At 42.2% G+C, this 19,058-nt stretch overlaps 1 protein-coding gene and 1 pseudogene across 4 annotated transcripts in view; one reads left to right on the forward strand and one right to left on the reverse strand.

Moving 5' to 3' along the window:
* Window positions 1-19,058, forward strand: part of GINS3 (GINS complex subunit 3) — a 93,245-nt gene that overhangs the window by 69,627 nt on the left and 4,560 nt on the right. For all 4 annotated transcript variants that reach the window (XM_045046685.1, XM_045046683.1, XM_045046682.1 and 1 more), the window contains 2 exons: window positions 13,182-13,316; window positions 15,352-15,817. In XM_045046685.1, the coding sequence (XP_044902620.1) occupies window positions 15,632-15,817 (186 nt within the window). In that variant the 5' untranslated portion in view covers window positions 13,182-13,316; window positions 15,352-15,631. The remainder of the gene's footprint in view (window positions 1-13,181; window positions 13,317-15,351; window positions 15,818-19,058) is intronic.
* On the reverse strand, window positions 7,687-7,787 carry LOC111558193 (annotated as a pseudogene).

The raw sequence follows: 19,058 nt of genomic DNA on the forward strand, positions 1-19,058 counted from the left end.
ACCATACACAAAAATAAACTCAACATGGATGAGAGACCTAAATGTAAGACAGGAAGCCATCAAAAACCTCTTTGACCTCGGCTGCAGCAACTTCTTACTCAACATGTCTCTGGAGGCAAGGGAAACAAAAGCAAAAATGAACTACTGGGACCTCATCAAAATAAAAAGCTTCTGCACAGTGAAGGAAACAATCATCAAAACTAAAAGGCAACTGACAGAATGGGAGAAGATATTTGCAAATGACATATCAGAGAAAGGGTTAGTATCCAAAATCTATAAAGAACATATCAAACTCAACACCCAAAAAACAAATAATCCATTGAAGAAATGGGCAAAAGGCATGAATAGACACTTCTCCAAAGAAGACATCCAGATGGCCAACCGACACATGAAAAAATACTCAACATCACTCATCATCAGGGAAATACAAATCAAAACCACAATGAGATACCACCTCACACCTGTCAGAATGGCTAACATTAACAACTCAGGCAACAACAGATGTTGGCGAGGATTTCTCAAAAAATTAAAAAGAGAAGTACCTTAACAACCCAGCAATTGCACTACTAGGTATTTATCCAAGGGATACAGGTGTGCTGTTTTGAAGGGGCACATGCACCCCAATGTTTATAGCCGCACTATCAACAATAGCCAAAGTATGGAAAGAGCCCAAATGTCCATCGACAGATGAATGGATAAAGAAGATGTGGTATATATAGACAATGGAGTGTTACTCAGCAGTCAAAAAGAATGAAATCGTGCCTTTTGCAACTACGTGGAAAGAACCAGAGGGTATTATGCTAAGTGAAATTAGAGAAAGACAAAAATCATATGACTTCACTCATATGAGGACTTTAAGATACAAAACAGGTGAACGTAAGGGAAGGGGAGAAGAAATAATATGAAAACAGGGAGGGGGACAAAACATAAGAGACTCTTCAATATACAGAACAGAGGGTTACTGGAGGGGTTGTGGGAGGGGGGATGGGCTAAATGGGTAAAGGACATTAAGGAATCTACCCCTGAAATCATGTTGCAATACTAACTAACTTGGATGTAAATTTTTTAATTAATTAATTAATTAATTTTTTAAAAAAGTCCTTATTTCCCCCATTAAAAGGGACCTATCTTTATAATACGTAAAATGGTGGTTGATACATGTTCATCTTTGCTTTCACTACAAAAGTATATATTTAATATTCAAACTTGCTTTATTTTTAAATTCCTTGTAGTTTTTAATGTAAAAGTAATACATGCACAGGTTTAAAATGTCAAACTGTGCAAAAGACTCTACAGTGAAAAGTAAGTCCCTCTTCTCCCCTGACCTTCAGTTCCCATTTGTCCTTCCTAGAAAAAACCAGTTACCATTTTTATGGCTATCTTTCCAGAAATATGCAAAGACAAGCATATCTATAAATTGAGAGCCCCCATTTTTATAAAAACAGTAGCATGCTATACACATTGTTCTGCATCTTGCTCTTTTTAAAGTTTATTTTATGTATTTATTTTGAGAGAGAGAGAAAGAAAGCGAGAATCGCAAGCAGGTTCCACGCTGCGAGCTTGGAACCCAATACTGGGCTCCAACTCAAGAACCGTAAGATCATTCCCTGAGCTGAAATCAAGAGTGGGACATTTAACCAACTGAGCCACCCAGGTGCCCCTATATCTTGCTTTTTTTTTTTTTAATTGAGCTTTTTAAAGATAGTTGTAGATGCACATGCAATTATAAGAAGTAATGCAGAGAGATCCATGTATCCTTTACCAAGTTCTCCCCAGTGGTACCATCTTGCAAAACTGTTCTACACTATCAACAACCACGATATTGACATTGATACATTCCATCCACACAATTTAGATTAGCCTACTTTTCCTTGTACTGCTTTATGTGTATTCAGCTCTACACGATTTTATCACATGTGCAGATTCATATATTCATGGCCACAGTCAAGACACAGGACAACTCCATCACCACAAGCATCTCCCATGTGGCCCTCTTTTTTTTTTTTTTCAACGTTTTTTTTATTTATTTTTGGGACAGAGAGAGACAGAGCATGAACGGGGGAGGGGCAGAGAGAGAGGGAGACACAGAGTCAGAAACAGGCTCCAGGCTCTGAGCCCTCAGCCCAGAGCCTGACGCGGGGCTCGAACTCCCGGACCGCGAGATCGTGACCTGGCTGAAGTCGGACGCTTAACCGACTGCACCACCCAGGCGCCCCCCATGTGGCCCTCTTATAACCATACTCGACTCCCTCCCTCTTCACCCTTGTCCTGAACTTCTGGCAAACACACACAAATCTATTCTCCATTGCTGAAATTTTGTCTTTTCAAAAATGTTACATAAGTGGAAACATACGGTATAGTAACCTTTTGGTACTGGTTCGTTCCCTCCAAGCATAATTTCCTGGAGATTCATCTAAATGGTTGCATGTATCAGTAGTTCATTCCTTTTTCTTGCTGAGCAATATCCTCTGGTATGAATGTACCACCGTTTATTTAACCATTAACCTGTTGGAGGACATCTGGCTTGTTTTCAGTTTAGGGCTCTTAGGAATCGAACTGCTATGAACCTTCACGCACAAGATTTTGTGTCAGTGTAAGTTTTAATTTCTCTTGGATAGATGCCCAAGAGTGTAATTGCTGGGCCATATGGTAATTGTATGTTTAAGTTTAAAGAAATTGCCAAACTTTTAACCATTTTACACTCCCACCGGCAACCCAATTTCTGTGCATCCTCACCAGCATTTGGTGTTGTCATTATTTTTTCTGCAAATAGGGAGTCTTATTTTTTCCTCGCTAAACTGTATGTTTTCTATTTCTTTTTCTTGCCTTCTTACAGAGTTGTTGTTTCTTAATAATGTAACTTCCAGGTAATGAGATTTTTCAGTTGAGGATTTTCCTCCTTTTTCTTTTTTCTTTAATTTTTAAAAATATTTTATTTATTTTTAAGACAGAGAGAGACAGAGCATGAGTGGGGATGGGGCAGAGAGAGAGGAAGACACAGAATCTGAAGCAGGCTCCAGGCTCCGAGCTGTCAGCACAGAGCCCAACGCAGGGATCGAACTCACGAACTGTGAGATCATGACCTGGGCCGAAGTCGGACGCTCAACCGACTGAGCCACCCGGGCGCCCCCTTTTTATTTTTTTCTAATGGGGAAAAGTTGGTGTCAAAATCAAGAGGTTCTGCAATTTGTGTAGCATCAGTGACCAGTGTTTGATTAACATAATCATTGGTTTTCTTCAAAGAATTTCTTAATTCCTTTGATGCTATCAAGAGCATTATGCACGCTGGATTTGATTCCTGCATCATTTGGCTTACATCACTAATTTTACTTAATCTCTCACCTAAAATCAGTGCTGAGTAAATACAGTTTAAAGTTCATGGTTTCAGAGGTATACCTTTGGCTTCCATTCTTTATCAATTGGCATTATCTTTATCAAAAAAATCATCAATGGTTTTTAAAAAAGAATATAACTTGGGGTGCCTGGGTGGCTCAGTTGGTTGGGCATCTGACTCTTGATTTCGGCTGAGGTCATGGTCTTGCAGTCCGTGGGTTTGGGCCCTGCACTGAGCTCTGTGCTGATGGTTCAGAGCCTGCTTGGGATTTTTCTCTCTGCCCTTCCCTGCCTTCTCTCTCTCTCTCTCTCTCTCTCTCTCTCTCTCTCTCTCTCTCTCTCTCTCAATAGATAAATAAACTTAAAAAACTTTTTTAAATAAAAAGGAATATAAGTTGGATATTCTATCCATTAGTAACGTGGAACTTCCTTGTTCTTGTTCATGGTTTCAGAGTGTTCCATAGTAAAATTGCCCTAATTTATTTTGCCAGTGTCCTATCAGTAGGCTTTTACTTGATTCTAATATATTGCTATTAAGAACAATGCTTCAATAAGTGTCCTTGTACATATCTTTTCATACATGCACAGGAAATTGCAGGAAAAAAATCATAGAAATAGAATTATTGCATCAAAAATATGTTCACTTTGTATCTTGATAGTGGCTGAATTGCTCTCCCAAGAGGTTGAACCAATTTACAGTCATATTCAACACAAGGTCTTCTCAAAAATATATATTTTTAAGTTTTTATATTTTGAGAGAGAGCAAGAGTGCAAGTGGGGGAGAAGCAGAGAGAGAGGGAGAGAGAGAATCCCAAGTAGGCTCCACACTGTCAGTGAGGAGCCCAATGCAGGACTTGACTTGGGGCTCGAACTCATGAACCGTGAGATCATGACCTGAGACAAAACCAAGCGTCAGATGCTTAACCAAGTGAGTCGTGGAGGCACACCTGTCTTCTCAAATTTTTAAAATCTTTGCCAATCTGTAAAAAAAAAAAAGAAAGAAAGAAAAAAGAAAAGAAAAAAATAAAATCTTTGCCAATCTGATAGATAAAAAAAGGATTTTGTTGTCATAGCTGCTGACTTTTAAGATGAGTTTAAACTTTGCTTAGGGGCACCTCGGTGGCTCAGTCGGTTAAGTGTCTTCTCCCTCTCCCTCTTTCTCTCTCTCTCTCCTTTTCCTACCCCCCCCCCCATGCATGCTCTCTCTCAAATAAATAGTACAGTCAGTGGCATTAAGTACATTCACACTGTTGTACCACCACCACCATCCATCTCTAGAACTTTTTTTATCTTTCCAAATTGAAACTCTGTCCCCATTAAACATTAACTCCCCATTCTCCCCTCCCCTCAGCCCCTGGCTTGCTGTCTCGATGAATTTGACAATCCTAAGTACTTGCTGTCTCGATGACATTTGACTTGCTGTCTCGATGAATTTGACAATCCTAAGTACTTCATCCAACATTTATTGGATACCTACCTGTGCTAATTATTCTGCCACGTACTCGGATTCATAAGTTAGTTTTCCCTGATATTTTTTCTCAGCTTTTTATTACAGAATTTTCACTTACAGAAAAGTTAAAAGGGTTGTATAATGAACAACCAACCTATATCTCGTACCTAGATTCAAGCAATTGTTAACCTTTTGCTATATTCACTGTGTGCGTGTGTGCACGTGTGTGTGTGTGTGTGTGTGTGTGTGTGTGTTTTGCTGATGCATTGTATAGTAGATTGCAATCATAATGATACTTGATCTATAATTACTTTAGGAATTATCTCCTAGAAATAAAGACATTTTTCTTTTTTCAACGTTTTTATTTATTTTTGGGACAGAGAGAGACAGAGCATGAACGGGGGAGGGTCAGAGAGAGCGGGAGACACAGGATCGGAAGCAGGCTCCAGGCTCCGAGCCATCAGCCCAGAGCCTGACGCGGGGCTCGAACCCACGGACCGTGAGATCGTGACCTGGCTGAAGTCGGACGATTAACCGACTGCGCCACCCAGGCGCCCCAAGACATTTTTCTACATAACCACAATACCACTATTGTATCTAACAAAATTAACAATAATTTCCTAAAACTATTATCTAGTAGTCCATGTTCATGTCTCCCCAGTTGTCCCCAAAGTGTGTGCCATCAGGGATGACTTATTGCATTTGGCTGCTAGAGCCCTTCAAACATACCCATCTTTCCCCTCTATGTGACAATGACTTTTTGAAGAGCCAAAGCTGTCCACATACAACTTTTTTAAATATTCTATAACTTCAGTAGCTTGAAACAACTATTTCTCTTTAAAATTTTTAAAAGATCTTATTTTTAAGTAATCTCTATACCCAACGTGGGGCTTGAACTCACAACCCTGAGATTAAGAGTTGCATGCTCGGGGCGCCTGGGTGGCGCAGTCGGTTAAGCGTCCGACTTCAGCCAGGTCACGATCTCGCGGTCCGGGAGTTCGAGCCCCGCGTCAGGCTCTGGGCTGATGGCTCAGAGCCTGGAGCCTGTTTCCGATTCTGTGTCTCCCTCTCTCTCTGCCCCTCCCCCGTTCAAGCTCTGTCTCTCTCTGTCCCAAAAATAAATAAACGTTGAAAAAAAAAAATTTAAAAAAAAAAAAAAAAAAAAAAGAGTTGCATGCTCTACAGACTGAACCAGCCAGGAGCCCTAAAAACAACTATTTGTATCTCCTGATTTTGTGAATCATGAATTCAGGCAGGGGCCAGTCAGACAATTGTTGTTTCACAGAACTCTGACAGAAATCGCTTGCTGGTATTCAGGTGGCAGATGGACTGGGCACAGGGGCCGAGTTGGCTTCACTGTCATGTCTGCAGAGCACCTTGGTTGGGATGGCTGGAAGGCTGAGCTCAGCTGGGATCGCCCACCAGAGCATGTCCATGTAGCCTGTCTAGCGTGGTGGCCTCAGGGTGTTCAGGTTCTGATCTAATGGCCCATCAATCTGGGAGCACGTATTTAGGTAAACAAGACAGAGGCTGCATTACTTTTTATGACCTAGCTTCGGAAATCACACAGCGTCATGTCCTCCATGCTGGATTGTTCAAACTAGTCACAGAGCCCATCCAGATTTAAAGAATTTGAAGCTATGTCTTAAAAATTGCCATGAGACCTTTGTGCCCTCCAGCCACAAATTATTTGCTTTTCTCTCACTTGCAAAATACACACACCCCTTTCCAAGACTTCTGCAAAATCTCATCCCATTAGGACATGAGGATCAGGCCCTTTGAGTTAGGCCTTTGCTCACCCTGGGCTCCTTGCGAAGCTTCTGTTGGACTACATCCTAAGGAGTACCAGCATACCTCAGAGGTACTACAGGTTCCGTTCCAGACCACGCCAAGAGAGCGAGTCAAATGGATTTTTTGGTTTCGCAGTGCATATAAAATTCACATTACACTATACTGTAGTCCATTAAATGTGCAATAGCACTGTCGAAAAAAAACTGTACCACTTAATTTAAAAATATTGTTAAAAAATGCTGTCAATCTGAGTTCTCAGCAAGTCATACTCACTGATCACAGGTCACCATAACAAATATAATAATATTATATATAAATATTATATTATTATATATTATATATTATATTATATATTATATGTAATATATTATATGTAATATATTATATGTAATATATAATATATATAATATAAATATTATATATAAATATAATAATAATGAAAACTTTTGAAATGTTGTGATAATGACCATTATGTGACACAGAGATGTGAACTGCGCAAATGCTGTTGGGAAAATGGCACCAATACCCTTGTTCTATGCAGAGTTGCCACAAACCTTCAATTTGCAAAAAGAAAAAATTTAAAAAAACGCAATCTCTGTAAAGCACAATGAAACGAGGTATACCTGTATCAGAAGCATGCTGTCTAGCTGAAAGGAGCTATAAAGCATGCCCTTGAGAGTCTTAGAGAGCGTTTTGTACACCTGAGTGGATTATGAAGCACCATCTTGTCTGTCTGAGGATATAAAAAATATGTCTTACAGTCAGGTACCAGATTCTCCCAAACAGTGTTTTATTAGTGGTGCCCTTGTAGAATGGCCCATATTCTGATTTTATCTACGTGTTTCCTCTTGTTGTCATTTAACTCTTTCTCACCACTCCCCTCCCCCCAATTCCCATATTTCCTGTGAAGTCTAGAGGCTTGATTGGATTCAGGTTGGAATCATAACTGAGTCAGCACACAGACCGCATGATATCTTACAGGCACAGAGGCTGCCCCACGTTAGTGTGCCAGGCTTGATCACTTCCATATAGTGGTGACAAGTAGATCTCTCCATTGTAAGAGTTCATTTTCCTCTTTGTGATTAGCATGTAACCTGTGGAGCGGTCCTATGAGAACTATGGAATGCTTCACAAATTCACGTCATCCATGTGCAGGGTCCGTGCTAATCTTTCTGACTTCCTTCCAGTTTTACTCTGTGCTATGCAAGCAAGCCCTGGCCTTTAAGGTTAAATGAGGTCCTAAGGGTAGGGTCGTGATCCAATGGTACTGGTGTCCTTGTAAGAGGAAGCGACCCAAGGATGTGCGTGCACAGAGGAAAGGCCATGTGAGGCCATGGCAAGAGGGTGGCCATCTGCAAGCCAAGGAGAGAGGGGCCTCAGGAGAAACCATCCCTGCTAACACCTTGATCTTAGACTTTCAGCCTGAAGAACTATGAGAAAATTTTCCATTGTTTAGCTACCAGTCTGCAGTATTTTGTTATGGTGGCCCTAGCAAGCTAATAACACAGTTCTTGGAAGCCATTTAAGACTTACCAAGGAGTTTAGAGTTTATTATTTAACCCATGGGGGTGATTTGGGTTGTAAGCTGGGGAATAACAGGAAGATCACTGCAAGACAAGTACAAAGGAACTTTGGAGCAAAGAGAGAGCAGAGACAGAGAAAACCCAGTCAGGAGGGATTTTAAGAGTATGGGTGAAAAATGATGAGCGCTCAAACAGAGGCAAAAGAATGGACAGACAAAAGAATGATAAAAAGGTAGAATTAGCAGGGGCACCTGGATGGCTTGGTAGGTTGTGTGTCCGACTGTGGTTCAGGTCATGATCTCACAGTTGGTGAGTTCGAGTCCCACATCGGGTTCACCGCTGTCAGTGCAGAGCCTGCTTTGGATCCTCTCTTCCCCTCTCTCTGCCCCTCCCCTGCTTGCATTGTCTCAAAAATAAATAAAACATTAAAGAAGAAGAAGATAGAATCAGCAGTGTGTATTGACCAGTTGGACATAGGGAAGTGAGAGGGAAGCAAGACTGAATTCTCCCACGTTCCTAACTGGGTAGTGATTGTAGTGGACATTTATTTGTTTTCTACCCAGCTTTCCCCATCCTAAAAATACCCAGACCGTCACTCCAGAATTGACCCCCAATCTTTCCCATTGTGCAGCCCACATGCTTTGGTGAAGCTCACCCTAACGTAACATTGGTGGTGGGATTTGACCGACTTACATTAATTAACACATTCCATTGCTCTGGCTATCGTTTTGGTTCAGGAGTGAGCATGTGGTCTAAACTTGCCAGTAAGGGTGAATGTCAGAACTCTCTACTGGAAGGCTGAGACTGAATGCTCTCCCTTCCCTGCCCCCGGAAAAGACCAAGGAATCCCGTAGACCCAGATTAGCTGGCAAACATCTAGTGACCCCCGTGGATGAGCCATAGACTAGAGCCGACCATGTGCGCAGCAAAACAAAGTTAGATCCCCAGAGACACCTTTGGGCTGCTGAATCAACTGACCATGAAGTCCTGGACTCCCCAGTTATCTCATCTAGAAATCCCCTGTTGTTGAAGCCATTTTGAACGGAATTTTCCTGTTACCTGCCAGATAGATACAGGTAATCAGGTGAATAGTGCAGCCATTAACTGGCATACAGAAGGCAGAAGGAGGGGCCGGTTTGAAGGAGAGAAATTTCATCTGGAACTTTGACAGTCCCACCTCTTTGCTCACAGTGGATGCTTGGGTCTGGAATGACTCCTCCCCTCCCGCCCCCACATTTGTGGACCTGCTGAAAAAGTCCTCTTCACACCCAAAGGCCCCATTCTTCTGCACCTTCCTCTGTAAAGCCTTTGTAAACCCCTATTCTGTCCAGGTGGGAAGTCACCACTCGTTCTGAGCTTCCGGAACACATCAGACATGGCTCTATCCGAGCTTTTATTACCTCATGTTACTATTTCCTCCACTGGGCAGCAACCCATCGTATTCTTCTTCATGTCCACACCGGGAGCCCCGGGGCACCTAATAGGCATCTGAGCATCTTGATGAATAAATGATCCCTCTTCTTCCCCCATACTCTTCTCAAACTAATGAATTTACTTGCCACTCCGCCCACCTCGGACTGAGGGAAGCTCTGGCTATCAGATCATGGATTAAAATAAATAAAGACTACCCAAAAAAGAAGATGAAAATATAGGAATGTGAAGAAGGGGTATTTTTATGGAGCTGGGAACACAGAAAAAGAAAAGTTGGATCAAACAAGTACCTCGATTATAATGATGTGATCACTGCTCCTTTGCCAAGTTTATGAGGGCGATGCATACACTGAGTCTCTCTGGATATATGAGATGGGTTTACAATCTCCTCGTACTGCTGAAGACTGTGGGAAGAATCTAAAATCGGCACTACCCACACATAAGGTTGCATTATGCCTATCAATTTATTTTGATCTCATTGAAGGCGTTTTGGAGCAGTCCTCAAGAAATAGCTCAACCAAAAGAACATTTAAATTATGTAAAAATGAACTCCAGTGATTTAAATCCATTAACCTTACATAATAAAATTTCAAACATAGTACTGTAATTTTAAAATACAAAAAAAAAACCACTTTAATCATTTGAATTCAGAAGAAAGAAGTTCTATCTGAATCTTTGCAGGAAAAAGTTGAAGAATACTGATCTATCGCCTTCAAGTCCATTTGGAAATGCGAATTGTTGGGGGGGGGGCAGCAAGTGTGGCCAAGCCTAGATCGACAACGATAATAATGAATGATGATGTTTATTTCACAAATGTTCACGGAGTGCTTGCTACATGCCAGGTATTATTTGAGGTGCGGAGGACACAGCAGTGAATTAACGTATCTGAATTTATTGAGCCCTTGCTATGTATGGGTCAGGCCCTGAGCTAAAAGCTCTGCCTATATTGGCCCTTTTGTTACACTCCTACCATTATTGTCCCCATTTTATAGGTGCTGAAGCTAAGCTTCAGACAGATAAGTCCCCCCGAGGTCACAAAGCCAACTGAAGTGGTGCAAGTCGGACTCTACCCAGGCCTGTTGGATTCTGGAAGGAACACAGCAGCTGAATATAAATGGCTGCTGAAAATGTTCTGTGGGTAGGGGACTAAGCCATTTTACATCCTGTTCGCTCCTTTTGCTTAAACATTCCATATTTACAGTGGGTGGGAAGGTAAAATTCAGTATAGTTCTTTTTTTTTCCCCCAGTGCAAAAAGGTGTTTTTATGAAAGCAAGGGAACAGGATCCATGGGCAGAAAGAGTTGCCAAATTCAGTATAATTCTACCAAAACTTCAACAACTTTAAATTAGTGGAGCCCAATCAGTGAGTTTTCTTCAGAGTATTATCAATGACAAGTTCACGGCTCTAGAAGATTATGTGACCTAGCCTGTACGTTGGCAAACTATTTCGTACCACTTCATTTTTTTTAATGTTTATTTATTTTTGAGAGAGAGAGAGAGAGCAAGTGAGAGCAAGCATGAGCAGGGGTGGGGCAGAGAGAGGGGGAGACACAGAACCTGAAGCAGGGGCCAGGCTCTGAGCTGTCAGCACAGAGCCCGACGTGGGCTTGAACCCATGAACTGTGAGATCATGACCTGAGCCGAAGTTAGATGCTTAACCAACTAGGCCACCCAGGCGCCCCCATTTTGTACCACTTTAATTCAGTGTTTTCAGTGTTTCACCACTACCCTTTGTGACTGTTGTAATATGTGCACACCACTCGTACTATTATTTACTTGAAATTGTTTTTTGGTTAATGTTTTAAAGGAAAATAATATCACTGCTATAAGTAAAGAACCACTAATTCATTCAGCAAATATTTAGGAAGTGCCTGACATGCACGAGGTAGTGGGGATAGAGTCATGAAAAATACACCAAAAAGAATCCCTGTCTTCATGAAGCTAATATTCAAGTAGGGGTGACAGACAACAAACAAGTTAAAAAGGTAAAACAAATAGTACATAAGAGAGTGATAAATGCTGAGGGAAAAAAAGGAGGGGGGTATCAGCTGTCAGTTGGGGAGGGCTAAGATTTTGGATAGGGCAGTGAGGGAAGGCCTGAATGAGAAGATGACTCTTAAATAAAGACTAAAGGGACCACCCATGTGGAAATCCAACAGAAAGGCAATCCAGGAAGTGGGAAAAGACAGTGCAAGGCCCTAAGAAATGAGTGTGTCTGGGGCTCTCAAAGAACAATAAGGAGGTCGTGGGCTGAAGCAAGACTGGACGGGCAGCTATTACAAAAGTCCAAGCAAGAGATAATGTTGGTTTGGACCACAGTGATGAGAAATAATCAAATTCTGGAAATATGATGAAGGCAGGGGCACCTGGGTAGCTCAGTCAGGTAAGCGTCTGACTTCGGCTCAGGTCATGATCTCGCAGTTCATGGGTTCAAGGCCCACGTCGGGCTCTGTGCTGACAGCTCAGAGCCTGGAGCCTGCTTCGGATTCTGTGTCTCCCTCGCTCTCTGCCCCTCCCCCGCTCATGCTCACTCGTTCACTTGCACGCGCGCTCTCTCTCTAAAGTAAACATAAAAAAAATAAAATATTATGAAGGCAGAGCAAACATTTGCTGATGGAACAGTTATAGAAGGTAAGGGGAGGGGAATCAAGAAAAACCCTAAAACTTTTGGCCTAGGAAGCAACTGGAAGGATGGAGTCCAACACATTTCTGGTTTTTTGGTTTGTTTTTTTTTTTCCTTTTATTCCCCCAAAGATCCTCCCCCATCCCCCGGATCTGGAGTTCTGTCACTTACATCACAGCCTCCCCACTCAGTGGAAGAAATTTAGAAAGCACCAGTATTCAAAAGAACAGATTTAAAGCTGTTTTGTGGTTTTGCTTATCTGAAGTCTGTGTGTGTGCCACAGTGCTGCAATCTTGAAATGATTGCACTGGGAAAATTAGTGTTTTTTTTTTTCAGGGATCCAGCAGACACCTTTGGAATCCTGAAGTTCTATATTTTGTAAACATACTGAACGCACTCTGAATATCATAAATATGCTGAAATTCTGTCTAGTGCACTTCTGGTACATAGATTGATTGGCTGGGTGGTAAGGAACCCAAGATTTCATGAGAAAAGGAACATTCCTGGCTCTTAAAATTTAGGCTACAACCAGGTCTATACTGGATAAATTATGTACCACTTTTGTCAGATGAATTAATGCAATTGTTTAGCATCAGAAGCTCAAACTTTAATTTCACTTTTTCTGGCTCACTCGAGAGTTCAAGAGGGCAGATTAAAGAGAGCAAAAGTATACAAGCAGTGAATAAGTTTCATGGTGAGCCAAGACATCACAGAAGAAAAACAAAGTAATCTGATTTTATCTTAAACACTGGCCTGTTACTTTACTATTAAAATAGCTGCGGTGTTTAGGGTTAGAGCCAATGGTCTCTGCACAAAAATAATGCCTTTCTTGGCACCGATGTTATTAAGGATCCATCTTAACTGTTTCAACATAAAAACAGCTTTACTGCACCTTGTCAGTAAAGTACCCTCACTGCCTTCAATTAGACAAATGAACACATTTCTATTCCTGACTGTATCCAGACCCTACAGCCATTTCAACAAAATATAAATTTTGACTATGATTTATGTTTACTTTTATATCGGATAGTGCAGCAAACTGAACATTTCAAATATGATAAAGGAAAGGACTCTCCTGCAACTACCTCTCCATAGATGCCTAACTAAAGGTTCAAGACTGGTGTCTCCACAGAGCTGCAGACCTGTCTAGTGGCTCCTGGACTCCGTGAGTACCAGACCAAACTCATCTTTTACCCCAAATTGCCCATATTCCTGTGCTCTGTATATCTATCTGTTAGTGACATCTCCATCCACCTGGTCAACCAGGTAAAAAGCTTAAATTATCTTTGACCTCTCTCTACCCTTCCCTTTCTCTTTCCAATTAGTTGCTAGGAATTGCCCACTGAACAGCTTCCAAACTGGCCTCCCTGCATCTAATCTCTCCCTTCTTCTCCCCACTACCAGAATTCTCTTCTTAAAGCTCAGATTTATGTTATCACATGCTAAAAAAAAAAAATCTTACATTTTCTTCTCCTATTTCCTGTGGAATAGCCTCAACTCATTAGCACCCAAGGCTTTCCACAGTTTGGCCCTGATTCCCCCATGGCCTCTTGTTTTGATTACACCAGGATTTCATTTGGAAGGGTGACTGAGTAATGACAGAGTGGTCAGTGCCATTGAAAGAAGTCTTATTGCTCCCAGTTCCCAAGAGAAGGAAGTACATCGTTCCATCCAAAGCCGCACAGGGTCAGTAAGGAAGCAAAAGGAGAGGAGAACATGACCCAGAGCCTCTATTGTGGTTTCTGTGGGAAGGAATGGGTGAGGCATAGCAGGCAAATTTGAGTGAGCTTAGGATGGGGTACTTTGAATGTTAGTGGACTCTGGGCTATAAGGGTGGTCTCTCATTATCCAGTATGTGGCCCCGGGGTGATTTAAGGCAGGGTAACTGTTGGCTTGGTGTGTGAGAGTTAAAGGAGGTGGTTGGGGGTATAGGCTTTCGATTGTTTGGTTAATGTAAGGTGTGTTCACAGGCAAGTTGTTTGTTACTCTAGGAATTAGCCCACCCTACAAGGGATAGATGTCACAGTATCCTAAAAAGCAGGGAATAAGAAAGATGGACTGATACACATCTCCTTCCCATGAACCCTTTGCTCATAGCTCTAACCCCAGAAAAGACCCTTCTGTATGAAGTCCTACACCGTATTTCTCAACACTCTCCACCACTCATAGCCATGATTGAATAGCACCCCCAAATCTGGTAACATGTAACTGTTTATATTAAAAATAAAACTGCCAGTTACTTTACTAGCAAAAATAGGTTTATCCGGGAATAGCAGAGAATTGCCATCCAGGGCAAGAAAACTACAGCAAAACCATAGACAAGTCCAGAGAACAAAGGAGAGTTGGTTCTTCTACAGAGGAGGTAGGGGAGTTGGGAAGACTGTTAGAACAAGAAACTCACTGGAGTAAAATAGTAGGAGTTCAAAGTATAGTGGCTTCTCATGGCTGGACCTTTGGAGGAAAGCCTTTCTTCCTCTTGCCCAGGTGGTAAAATTGTATCCGGGTGCAAGTTCCCTCTTTCCCTGTTGGATTTGCAATTAACAAAGAGTGGTAAGGGCATGAGAGCTACCCCTGCTGAACCTCCCGACTCCATTCTAGAGAGGTTTCTCTTCATTAGTTTTCCCATAACCATGATCCCTTCCCTACCCCTCTCCCACAACTACACAAGCAACAGGCACCCATCCAATCTATAGGGTGGCTGGCAACGTATGACTGTTGTGACCTTGTTCAAAAAGACAAACTGAGCCAATTAGATTTCCTCTTTTAAGGATTTAAATTAAGAGCCACGAAAGGAGACTGCCAGTCGATGGTAAGGCCCTGAAGTAAACTCAGGACCTTTGGGAGCCAGGGGTAGTCTAGTGCTCCTCCTCCTCCTTCCCTTATCAACGCCAAATACTACAAATAGTCCATAACTATCTGGGGCTAGTGCTGGAGGTTTTGTTTTCATGTTTCTTTCAAGCACGAAGATTAACAGATACAGTGACAAAACTACAGTAAACAGGTCTGACTTGATCAGGCCTGAGACGGAGGCCACAGTAATGTCTTTTTATAAGCCCCCAAACGTGTTGCAAAGCGTTTTTAATTTCATATAAACATATAAAGCGCCACATGAACACAATCTAGTACAGATGCATCCAACAACTTCAACGGGCATTTCCAGCTCCTTGTTAAGGTGCCCACATCCAGCTTACACCCTGCAGGTGGAAATCTCGAGCGCGGTTCCTAATGCGCCCCGCCCCTGATCACGTGGGACCAAGTCCGCAGACTGTCTATTGCTTCTGCCTGGGCCGGCCTCCTGGATCGACTGCTCCAGTCTGGCGCGTCCCCGGCGCGGGAAAAGTTTCAATTCTGGCTAGCTGTCGCAGCGACCTCCTTACCCTTCACAACCCGGGCCTGCCTCCGCTTTCTCCTGCTTTTTACATCCCGGACTCCTAGCCTCACACGAGTGGAAGCGGAGAAGTTGAAGCCGCCGCCGCCGCCATGTCCGAGGCTTATTTCCGGGTGGAGTCGGGTGCACTCGGGCCTGAGGAGAACTTTCTGTCGCTGGACGACATCCTGATGTCCCACGAGAAGCTCCCGGTGCGCACAGAGACCCCCATGCCTCGCCTCGGGGCTTTCTTCCTGGAGCGGAGCGGAGGTGCCGAGACTGACCACACGATTCCTCAGGTAAGCATTTGGGGACAGATACCCCGAGAAAGACTACAATTCCCAGTGTGCCTCGCGGCCTTGGGGCTCCGCGTCGCGGGCGCGCTGCCCCGCGGGATTTGTCGTTTTAGGGGGAAGCCCGGCCCTACGCTTTAAGGAGTTGTATCGGCGGGTCTCGGGTCTCAGTGCTCTGAAGTGTTTTTTTAGCCTTCGCCCCCATTGTGAAACTAAATTTATCTTAGGTCGTCAGGCCGCTGGTTTCATTTTTGAAACTGCCCAAAGTGAGCAGTGTCTCCCCCCACCCCCCCAATATGTTGAAAGCTTAAGGATTGGTTACTACTGACTACTTAAGGATCGGGGTTTCTGATCACTGGTCTGTCCACTTTTTAAATAGTTAAAGGGACGCCTGGTTGGCTCAGTCAGCTGAGGCTCGGTCTCTCGATTTTGGCTGAGGTCGTGATCCCAGTCTCATGGGATCAAGGCCCATATTGGGCTCCAAGCTGAGCGTGGAACCTGCTTGGGATTCTCTCTCCTGCCCCTCTCCCCTGCTCGCCTGCTCTCTCACTAAAAAGAAAATAAAAATAGTATCCTCAAGATTTACCCCTGTGTTTTTAAATAATAGTCTTAAGCTTATTTTCTTGATTTAAAAAAAATTAAGACATTATTTATTGACTTTTCATTATAACAGGTAAGGATTTTTGTCCTCTTACACATTGGTAAACAGAGACGCACTGCCGGTACTTTATTCATATTGCCTTCCTTCCCCCTAATGTCCATCCAGTTTACCACATTGCATTTAGTATCATATCTAATTAGTCTGCTCTTGGCTGTGACAGTTTATTAGACTTTCCTTGTTTTTGAGGACCATGGTGGTTCTGTGGAGTGCTGGTCAGGTAATTTGTAGAATGTCCCTCAGTTGGGATTTGTCTGATGTGTTGTTGTTTTTAAGTTTATTTACTTATTTATTTTGAGACAGCACAAGCAGAGGAGGGGCAGAGAGAGAGAAAATCCCAAGCAGGCTTTACGCTGTTAGGGGGAAGCCTGATGCAGGGCTTAAATTCATGCACCGTGAGATCGTGACCTGAGCGGAAGTCGGATGCTTAACAGACTGAGCCACCTGGGCACCCTGTCTGAACTTTTCCTGTGGTTAGACTGCAGTGATAGGTTTTGAGGAGGATCACAGAGGTCACATCATATCAAGAGCACATACTGTTAGCATGACGTATCACACTGATAAGAACCTCGAACACCCGGCTGGGGTAGTGTTTGTCAGGATTCTTCACTATGAAGTTACTCCTTTTTCCACCTTTCCATACTGTTCTCTTTGGGAAGGAGTCATTATGCACAGCCTCACTTAAGGAATAGGACTTATACTCTACTTATTTGAGGGTAGAGTGTCTACATAAAGTATTTGGAATTCTTTGTGGGAGATTTGTGCGGGAAGCTTTGTAATGACAACATTTAATGTCATTCAGAGATAAACGACTATTCAGACTTGCTATTTTCTTCCTGTGTTACTCTTGGTACATTGTTTTCTCCTCTAGGAATTTGACAATTTCATCTGAATTTTCAAAGGTAGTGGTGTAATGTTCAAAATATCCTTTTACTATCTTTTTTACATCTGTAGGATTTATATTGATGTCTTGGTTTTTATTCTTGATATGGAGAAATTATGCTCCCTTTCTTCGTTAGTCTTGCTAGGAATTGATCAATTGTATTAGTTCTTTTAAAAGAACTAACTTAGGGCTCTGTCAGTTTCCTCTTTTGTACTGTTGTTTTCTAGGTCGTTAAGTTACTCTTCTACCTTCTTTGGACTTAATTTTGTATTGTTACCCCCACTCCCCCCAACCTTGCCTGTGCAGTTTGAGCTGGGTACCCAGGTCATTGATTTTTCAACCTTCCCTTATGCATGTTTTTAGCTATACATTTCCTCTGAGCACAGCTTTAATGCGTTCCACAAGTTTTTATTTGTTGTATTTTATTTTCATATCCATGTGTTCAAAATAATTTCTAATTTCTGTTGTGAGTTCTTCTTTGACTCATGGGTTATTCAGAAGACCAGTGCTTAGTTCCACATATATTAGGATTTAGCTCTTCATCTTTTTTGGTTTTGATTTCTAGCTTAATTCTTTCCACCAGGGTCAGAGAACATAGCCTGAATGATTTCAGTCTTTTGTAAGTTAACGCTTGCTTTATACTGCAGCATAAGATCAACTTAACCATTCCATATGCACTTGGCCAGATGTGTATTCTGAAGTCATGGTGTGTGGTAGATACTGGAAGTTAGGTCAAGTTTGCTGTTTGCTTTGCTGAGATCTTCTATATTCCTACTGATTTTTTTTTCCTGCTCCTCATTTATCTAGAGAGATAGACCAAAGTTTTCCACTATGCCTGTAGATTCATCCAGTTCTCCTTTTACTTCTCTCAGTTTAGACAGATATCTGTCTTTTTCTTGTGGATATAATGACCCTTTTATTATTGTCAAATGTCCGTTTTATCTCTAGTCTGCTTCTCTCTTTTGATTACTATTTTTATGGCATTTTTTTCAACCTTTCTGTGTCTTTATACTTCAAATATGTGTCTTTTAAGCAGCGTATGGTTAGGTTTTGTTTTTTTTCAGTTTGACAGTTTTTCAGTTGTATTTAATTTGTTTACATTTAATGTAAGTATTGATATATTTGTGGGGTTTTTTTCCTTCCTACTGTTTAGTTTGTGTCCTGCGTTTCCATATTTCTTTCTGGGATCATTTTCATTCTCCCTTCAAGATTTCCTTAGTCTGTGTCTTCTAGTGATAAACTTTCCATTTCGGTTTGTTCAAGGGGTCCCCAAGACCAGCCCCAGGTTTGATGATTCACTAAGAGAACTCACAGGACTCAGCATCTAGTCATACTAATGTTTAAATTTTAATACAGTAAAAGGATACAGAGCAAAAACAGCAAAGGGAAAAAGGGTGTGTGTGATGAAGTTTGCAGGAAGCTGGACACAAGCTTCCCAGAGCCCCGTCCATCTGGGCGAAGTCGCACAGGATGCACTGGAATATCCAGTAACGCATTATGACAGCATGGGTGAAATATGTGTACCTGGGAGCTCATTAGAGACTCAGTACCCATGGTCGTACTGAGGGCTAGTTACACAGGCATTCTACCGAACACATTCCAAGATTCCAGACTCCCAGAAGGAAAGCAGGTATTCAGCATAAGCCACATTGTTTATGCAAACTGCATAAGCACAGTGAGGCACTCCTATCCACTCTGAGAAGAGT

Source organism: Felis catus, chromosome E2 (assembly GCF_018350175.1).
Source record: "Felis catus isolate Fca126 chromosome E2, F.catus_Fca126_mat1.0, whole genome shotgun sequence".
Classification (NCBI taxonomy): Eukaryota; Metazoa; Chordata; class Mammalia; order Carnivora; family Felidae; genus Felis; species Felis catus.